General features: G+C 34.6%; 1 protein-coding gene across 2 annotated transcripts in view; it reads right to left on the bottom strand.

Moving 5' to 3' along the window:
• The window catches only part of SECISBP2L (SECIS binding protein 2-like), a 50,679-nt gene that overhangs the window by 16,302 nt on the left and 24,834 nt on the right, over positions 1-9,543 (bottom strand). For both annotated transcript variants that reach the window (XM_008590940.1, XM_008590941.1), the window contains 6 exons: positions 9,248-9,382; positions 6,503-6,583; positions 5,806-5,973; positions 5,545-5,686; positions 2,465-2,634; positions 1,499-1,631 (listed from right to left, as the gene is read on the bottom strand). In XM_008590940.1, the coding sequence (XP_008589162.1) occupies positions 1,499-1,631; positions 2,465-2,634; positions 5,545-5,686; positions 5,806-5,973; positions 6,503-6,583; positions 9,248-9,382 (829 nt within the window). The remainder of the gene's footprint in view (positions 1-1,498; positions 1,632-2,464; positions 2,635-5,544; positions 5,687-5,805; positions 5,974-6,502; positions 6,584-9,247; positions 9,383-9,543) is intronic.

Below are 9,543 nucleotides of genomic sequence, written 5' to 3'. Positions count from 1 at the left end.
AAAAAGTGATTTCCCAAAAAAAAAAAAAAAAAAAAAAATCAAGCATAGCCTATGAAGCATCCACAGAGGAAATGAAAAAAGTCCAAATTATCTAAAAAATGCATTTGTAGAGAATTTAAATTAAAAAACGAAGATCTGTACCTATTTCTAGGTCATATTTCCCATCTCCTTCACCTATATTTTTCCAGATATTTCTTAGAAATCATTTCTTTATTTTTTTTTCACTGTGTAAAAATGTTCATTGTTGCTTGCAATGACAAATTTTATCCCACCCATTCTCTCCACCACTCCTGATTCTCCAAGTACTGCCCCAGGTTCTCTCTCATTTGGTCTTTGCTTCTGCAGTCAGGGAGCCACATTTTTAGACGCCATTTCTTGACTCTATTGTCTCCTTCATTCAGTTATTTCTTCTTTCCTAAATGCCCAAACTCAGGAAATGAGTTCATATTTGTATAGCTAGTCCACTAATTAGCAACACTACACATACATCTTCTCTCTCTACCGGATTGATAGCAGTACCTGTCCACTACATATTTTTATGACATTCTCTGACCTACCCACTCTAGTTACTAAAATACACGTGGTAGGTGTTCAATAAACATTTGCTGAATGAACACAGGAATGGATACACCCAAAAGGGGAATCGTTAAAAAGAGAATGAATGGGAATTGTAACCAAATAAGTCCTAGATGAACAATCTTTTCAAGTAAACTCATTTTTCTAAAAACAATGGAACACTGATGCTTAATGTATGTGTAAATCAGATTTAAATGTGTTGCAAAAAGTTGTGGAATAAATATATACCAGCAGAAATAGCTTTCTTCCATGGTAGTATATTAGAAGAAATCTGCAGTTTTGCTAAGTTACGAACTGGAATCATATGTGCTGGCTACTTACTGTTTGGGACTGAATCTTACTGACCAACTCGACTCTGCTTTGCAATTCTCTACTCATTGTGGCCTATGTATTAATTTCAGGAAAACAACAAAGAAAATCAACAAAAATGACTCAGTGAAAAACAGCCCTACAAAGAAAGATAATCAATAGCGTTCCAGATATAAAAGAAGACAAAATGAAAAGAATAGTGTTCCAGAGAAGATTTCATTGGTGAAATTTTAATTTTGAAGGTTTACTACAAATTCAGGAGTTAAGCCTCAAAAATGTCATAGACCTACTATAAAACACCTGCCTCCCTACTTCAACCATCTCCCTACAAAAGCATCTTCAAAAGAAACCACTCTCAAAAATATATATAAAACATGCGGCATATCCTCCAATTAGAAGCAGAACTAGTGATGGCTTACTTATTAATTAAACATACTCCAAACCCATTCCATGGGAATAGGAGAAAAAGGGACCCCCTTACCTTCCTGGGAAACAATCTCCTGCGGCAAAAGCATATCCTCCAATTAGAAGCAGAACTAGTGATGGCTTACTTATTAATTAAACATACTCCAAACCCATACCATGGGAATAGGAGAAAAAGGGACCCCCTTACCTTCCTGGGAAACAATCTCCTGCGGCAAATCATCATTAAAATCTAAGTGCATTTCGGTTGGTTCCTCAGATCCCAAAAGACTGTGGTCCACAGTTAAACGCCCCTTCTTTTCCTCTCTTTCTTTCAAGATAACCTAAAAGTCATTGTACCAGCTTTTAATTACTGTTCACTTGTCAACTATGTACTAAATGGTTACAATGTACACTATAACACAGTAATAATATACTACACATATATAGTAATAGTAATAGTATACACTGTAACACAGTAGTAGTTCACTTAAACATGGCCACATGGATTTTAATTGGCTATGTGTTTAGTTGGCTACATGGAAACTGTTAAAAAGGTGAATGTAAGGAAGCACTGTATACAAAATAAAGGGAGGCAATTATGACATAGAATATATAGCTATCAAACCACATCTGCCTCACTCTTGAAATCCTGAGTGACAAATTAGACAGTTTAAAAAAAAAAGGATAAATTTAAAACTTTGAAAACCAGGTCATAGTTACATTTGATTTACATTTTATAATTTTCAACTATTTGGACATAATATACCTCATTCTGATCCTCCTAATAACAATAGTGAGTTAAAGTTGACATTATACCCAATTCATAGATGAGAAAGATGGGGTAGAAGTTTGCCTAAAACTACCTACATAGCAAGTTCTAAAGTTAATACCAAATCCTAGGGCTTCTGATTCCTAGAGTCTAATGTTTTTGGATATTAAATATTTAACTGTTTTTTCTGTAACCTCATAGAACGAATTCATTCTCTGGTGTCTTGTTCCACACAGAAAGATAGTCACGATGCTGAAGATACCCCAACTTTGAATTAACTAGTCATCAAGATGCATGCCTATGAATACTTCAAGTAATTTGTTGGCTAAAATACAACTAATTTTGCAAAACAGATTCAAACTCTCATTTATTCTGTAAAATAAGCATCCTCAGATTTTGGTTTACCTTTTTAAGTGCTGTGGGTCGTTTTAGTTTTGCGATTTCCTTCTCTTTTCCTTTTTTTGCTTTAGAGGAAGTAATGTCCAAAGAATTAAAAGTTGTCAAACAAGGCTGACTTTTGGTTAAAGGTTTTCTGTTAGTAGAGTCTTTAGTGTGAAAAGATGCTGCAGTAACCACTAAAAACAAAGAACATTAGTTTTACTACTGGGACCAATTCTACATACTTTCAAAATTTCCAATGATAAATCTATAAGAACATCCTCTTCCTGTGGGAAAAAATAGACATCATAATAGGAGGAGCAGTACATGGCTAAAAAGCATCCCTCAGATACAGTTTTTATCCACCTTTATAGCCTCCATAAGACAATGACGATGAAGCCAATGCAGGAATTAACCATTTTAGAAGTCCAAAGTAGGGATATATAATTAGTTGCACTCTACTGCAGCAATCGTCAAGCATGGCAATTACTTCATTCCAAACCATTCTTCATTCAGAACCATTCTATCTTTGAAATTTCAAAACTCTGTACCTCTCCTTATTCATATTGAATTAGGTAGCCTATCACTCCTCTCATTTCAATCTGTCAGTAAAGAATGATTTCCCCCCTCAGCTGCACAACATTCAGTACTACTCAGCAATTCTTTTATGCCTGGTTGATACCCTCATTCTCCAGTGGCTACCTCCAATTCTTTAATACTCCCAAGCCTCTGATCTCAATCCTTTCACTCTAGCAGAGCTTTCCTGTCCCTTCCCTGAACAGATGCTATCCAATACAAACTTATAAACCACCTGAAAGGAGGTGGCAGACATCCTTAGTCCTGTGCAAGGCTCATCAACCACCTTTGCTCTTACATCTCAGTTCCTCTAGGATCTTGCTCTGTTCCTTTCCCCTTGCTTCTTTCAAGTCTCTCCTTAACGCTTTTCCCTAAGCCCTATAAGCTAAAATCTCCTTTATCTAAAAGGGGGGTGGGGGACAAACCAACAAAACCCTTCCCTTGATGGCTTCCCTTCAAGCTAGGTACTGTCACTCTCCTTTCCTTCCCTATTAAACTTCTGAACAGTCTTTCTCTAATCATCATTTCCCAAATCATTATTATGGGGCCTCTGCCCTACTCACTCTCTTGAAACTGTTATTGTCAAGATCACGCATAACTTTGCAAATGCCAAATATAATTCTGAGTCTTCATTCTATTCTAGTTTTCTTCAGTATTTGGTACCACATACTACATCATCCTTTTCCTCAAAATTCTATCCTTACCTTTATATGACATTACACTCTCCTACTTTTCTCTTTCTCAAATCTACTTTTCTGGTGGTTCTTCCTTTTGTCCTTTCAATCTGAGCATTCCACAAGGACTTATCCCTAACACCTTTTTCCTAATTTTTTTCACCCCAACAATCTTATTTCCACAGTTTCAACAATCATTCTATTTCAAACTCACTGGCTTCTAACCTAAACTACCCATTCATAGCTATATGCTAAACAGGAACCACCAGGATCTCCCTTGTTATATTACTTTAAATACTACAGGGCCAGCATCTGTTCTTCCCAACAAAATTCTTCCATGATCCTTATCTTGTGTGTATCATCATAGCCCTTACCACTACCACAATCCTCTAAGCCAGAGAGTTTGGAGTCATCTTTGACCTGTCTCCACTTTCAATTATTAAAAGACCCTATTAATTCCTTACAATCCTTTTTCATCACTACCACAGTATCATCCTTTTCTTGAACTTACAAACCTCCCAGCAGCTTTCTTTGTAATCAACACTTTCCAATTTAAACAATGGTGATCATTAGAGGATAATCTCAATTCTGTCAAGAATCCTACTCCCTCTTCAAAGCCTAGTTCAAGTGCTATCTTATATGAAATCATTTATTACACCTTTCTCATACCTCCCTGTTGACATATATCACTCTCTTCCACAAGTTCACAAAACTTTGCTGGTTCCTTTCCTAAGGGACTGCTTTTGATAAGTTATTTGTGTATGTCTTTCTCCCCCACTAGATAATAAACTTCTTGACCAAAGGCATACTTTAATCATCGCTGTCATCCCCCAAATTCTGACACCATATTTTGCATACAGATATTTACATTTGTATAGATTAAAATTTGCTAAATGAATCAAAGTTGTAATAATAAGCCATTTGAAATATCGCAGGTTAACAATCTTTTCCATAATAGTAGTAGTTAACATTTACTGAATGATAACCCAGATACTCTAAGAACTTTACATGTGTCATATCTCACTTAATCCTCAAGACAATCCTGAAATATCATCACCTCCACTTTAATGTAAGAAAATTGAAACAGGATGGTTAAGTAACCAAAGAAATACATGAAAGAACAGGATTCAAACCTAGGAAGCTTGACTCCAGAGCCCCTGCTTTAAGCTACTAGGCCATACTACTTCCAGAATACCCCTAAGTCTCAGTTCTATTCCCCACAGTCCTTCTTAATGAGATGTTACTGCCACTCTCCTCATTTCAACAACATGCAACTCTAAAACTTAGTATTCATTCAATATTATTTTTACTAATAGTAGTTACTCAAAGCAAAGGTTTATACTGGATGGGCAACTAGGTGTAGTTTTAAACATTTTGTACATAGGATCAAAATTATACACTGTTACATCTTTTTGTCTAATAAGCAATAGTCCCTTCTTCACATAGGAACAGAAGAAACAGAAAATTCAATCTTGTCTCTCAGCATCAGTGCTTTCTATTGGTGCCTTTCCCTTTCCTTTGTTCTACTTCTCACCCTCTAAAACAAAAACTATGAAAATAGATGACAGAGTACATCAGAACTGCTGAGCTCTAAATTCGACAAGGTTTGTTAAAGCAGAAATTACTGTTTTAGTAAAAAGCCAGATCATTTTCTCATACTCACACACACAGATACACACACACAATTTGATCAACTCCTTTTTCCTATTTAGTTTTAAATTGGATAATTTAATAGTTAAGAAAGCCATACTATATATATATATTTATATTTATATATTTATAAAACAACTTAGATTAAAAATATCCCAAATACATTATAAAAGCCAAACAGTAAATTGCTCAGACTACCAATATTACCTGTATATGAAAGAGGTCTGGTATTAGTAATTTGACGTGCTTTCATTGCTTGTTGTTGTTTTTCCAGAGCAGCTAACATATCCCCCAAATCTAGCTGTACAGGTGTTTTATTCTTTTTTCCAGCTGCCTTTGATAAAGCTTCCTGCAGGTAAACATAAAAACATTTATCTATTACAGTAAGAAAGTGTGACAATGTAAGATAATTATACTTATCACTCTTCCTATCCATCCCCCCATTTGGTCATAAAAATGAATATGTACCTGTAACTTTTTTTGCTCCATACTTATTTCTGAATATTCTTGAGCTGTGGCAAGGGCTGCTGCTAAAGCTTTCTTCTTCTGACTTTTTGCACGTTTAGGGACTGAGGTGGTAATGGGAATTGGAGTCTGAACTATATTGATTGGGGAGTTTTCAGGTAAATCATCCAACTATGATAATCAGAGAAAAACATTTGTTAGTGATCCCGTAAAAATCCCATAAGGAAAGCTGATCCAAAATGTGGGATGTTCTGCAGTATAATGACTAGATTCTTCAAAATGTCATAAAGAACAGAGGAAGACAGTGAGACCATTTTAGACCAGGAAATAATAAAGGGATAAAACAGCTTTAAGGCAATGGGTGATGCTTATCTGGATCCTAGACTGAAATAAAACAAAATACCTCCAAAGCAAAATCTTGCAACAGTTGGCAAAATTTTAATACAGACTGCATGCTGAATATGTTGTTTCACTGAAAGTATTTTCTTGTCCAGTAATGGAACTCTGAATTTCACAGGAAAGTGTCCTTGTTCTGGCTATGTTGAAAATAAATTTTAAACCTAAGTACTAACAGTTTCCTGTATACCATGCTGCCCATGTGTCTACGTGTCTTTATACTTACCTTACCCTTAATATTTCTTTTCAACATAACATAGTTCAAAAGATGTTTTATTTTGCTTATCTGCTTAGAGTCACTTACTACTTTTGAAGAAAGTTTCTGTTGAATATTGTCATCCTTAACATTTCCATTTTCTTTTAGTTCTTGAAACCCATCTTCATCCTGAAATAGTTTCACATTTTAAGTAAAAAAGAGTTCAAGGCAAACTCCTAAGAAAAACTTTGTATAATAACTTAAGAATAATGAAAAATAGGGAAATGACATTTTGTATTCTACTACTGAACTATTTAAAGTCAGTCATAAAAAGGAAATCTCATTTCTCACATGCTAAAACATAGCCAATTTAATTCAGGGATGGGGACACATCCACACAAGTCCATCGTTTGGATTTCTGCATCTATTTCCTTTTTACTAATAATTCAACCCTAACATGAGTAGGTAATTGAAAAGAAACTCAAACCAGATTTTATCACATTCAGGTAATTTGGAAAAATTTTTAAACAGCTTAATATGAATTTTTAAAATATATTCCCTGTCCCACATTACTACACAAAGCTGTCAATAAGGTTAAATGTTAAAAAATAAAAATAGAAAAATATTTTCTACTCAAATTAATTTCTTAACCAGGGCTGGCTGGTTAGCTCAGTTGGTTAGAACATGGTGCTATAACACCAAAGTCAACGGTTTGGATCCCCGTACAAGCCAGCCACCAAAAAACAAATAAACAAACAAAAAAACAATATCCACCTTTACTAAAAATTATATCTATTATCTTTAACTAAATGTAAATATGGAACCAATCATACAGTGGCACATATAATAAAATTGCCATATCTGGATATACTGAAACAATTTTTTATAGAATAACTAAGATGTACTCTCAAGTCCACTGGGTCAATTACTAAGCTTATCTAACACATTCTTCAACTCTATTCTCTGACACTGTGCAAGTTTTCCAGTTTAGTCTCCTTCTATAACCCTTTTTACAGAATCTGTGATCCAACTAAAATGAGGTACTCAAATGAGGCACTGGGGATGTCAGTGAAAAACATCCTGACACAACCAAATTCTACTTACTCTTTAAAATACATGCCAAATGTTATTCCTATCCTGCCCTAAACCAAAAGTGACCTGTCTCTCCTTCCAACTCCAGCCACACTCAATCAAGTATTAGGTGTGTAAATGTCTATATTCCTCGACTCCACAACAACCTCCTTAAGGATAGTGTCTAGTCGCCTTAATATTATCATTAAGAGTATCTTCCTTTACACACACAAGAGGTCTTCAAAAAGTTCATGGAAAATATATATTATGAAAAAACTATGCATGGCTTTCAAAAATTTTTTGCACCAAAATTAACTTGTACTAACTTGTTATAACATGTGTGAACAGGATCTACTTTGAGGCACTAAGAGGGAAAAGACATCACTTTAAAAAGAGGCCCTATCAGAGCAACATGAATCCTGGTAAAATTGAAGCAAGAACAAACATCAACTTGATGGTGAAGCTTGGGTAGAAGAATGATGACATCATTGATGTTTTATGAAAAAATCTAAGAGAACAATGCCCCAAAGAAATCAGCAGTTTAAAAATGGATAACTCATTTTTAAAAGGGACGAGATATAGTTGAAGATGAAGCCTGCAGCAGCAGACCATCCACATCAATTTGTGAGGAAAAAATTAATATTATTTGGCCCTAATTGAAGAGACCAATGATTAACAGCAGAAACAACAGCCAATACCAAAGACATCTCAACTGGTTCAGCTTATACAGTTCTGACTGAAAGAATTAAAACTGAGCAAACTTTCTGTGGGATGGGTACCAAAACTGTTGTGCCCAGATTAGCTGCAGATAAAAGCAGAGCTTTCAATGGAAATTTTAAATAAGTAGGATCAAGGCCCTAAAGCATTTCTTTGAAGAACTAAGGAGATGAAACATAGCTTTACCAGTATGATCCTGAAGACAAAGAACAACCAAAGCAATTGCTACCAAGAGGTGGAAGTGGTTCAATCAAAGCAAAAACATACTGGTCAAAAGCAGAAGTCATGGCAACAATTTTTGGGGAAATGATCAAGGAATTTTGCTTGTTGACTTTCCAAAGAACCAAATAATAATAACATCTGATTATGAGAGAGTTTTCAGAAAGTTAGCCAAAGCTTAACAGTATAAAAAAGACAGCACTGACATAGTTAAATTCTCAGGACCCCCACTTCTTTAGTGATGGACTATATGGCTGGTATCATCGCTTACAAATGTGTCTTGAACTTGATGGAGCTTCTGTTATAAAAAAAGTTTATGTTTTTAATTTTTCTTTTAATTCCATTATTCCATGAACTTTTATCATTCCCTACCAACAAGAGCCAATCAGATGAATAAACAACAGAAACAGTGCCATTAGGATATAAACTATCTGCCTATTAGAGATAGTAAAACAGCCATTTTTATTCCTTCTCCAAGACTCTCCTGGCTGGCAGCACGAATTAACTATTCGAATCTGAAAAATCTTACAAATGGACTGAACAACCACAAAAGTTTGAAGTTTCATATTAGATGAAATCCACATGAAATGAAGTTCTACCTCCATGCATTACCTCCAAATGAACACACATTCCAAAAATTTATAAAAATAAACGTTAATGAAGTTAATGTTAGACTAAATATATATAACCAAGACAAATAAAAATGAGTCAATACTTCTGAATAACCTAATAGGAGAGTCATATGTTAAGACATAAAAGGACTTAACAATGTTTACAATGTAACAAATTAATTTCTTAATGGGAACAGTTGATATAGCAGTTCACAAACAGAGTTTAAAAAAATACCTCAAAATATAAAGACTCAGAATTTGTGTCACTTCTATGGGATTGACTAGGGTTTAAATGTTTATTATCTTGTCTCTTTTGCAAATTCTGTCTTCTTTCAGAGGAAGTACTGTGTCCTCGGCATCTGAATCCAACCTAAGCAAACCCCAGAGGGGAAGAGAAAATATTATTATTTTTAAGTAAAGGTTTTATTGAAATATAAAATACTTGCAGAAAAGTACACAGAAGTGTACAACTAACTCAATGAATTTTCACGAAGTGTACAATTTATTTTAAAAGGTCAAAACTTCTGACAA

Source organism: Galeopterus variegatus, unplaced genomic scaffold (genome assembly GCF_000696425.1).
Source record: "Galeopterus variegatus unplaced genomic scaffold, G_variegatus-3.0.2 Scaffold6480, whole genome shotgun sequence".
NCBI lineage: Eukaryota > Metazoa > Chordata > Mammalia > Dermoptera > Cynocephalidae > Galeopterus > Galeopterus variegatus.
This window is presented reverse-complemented; position numbering and strand designations above follow the sequence as displayed.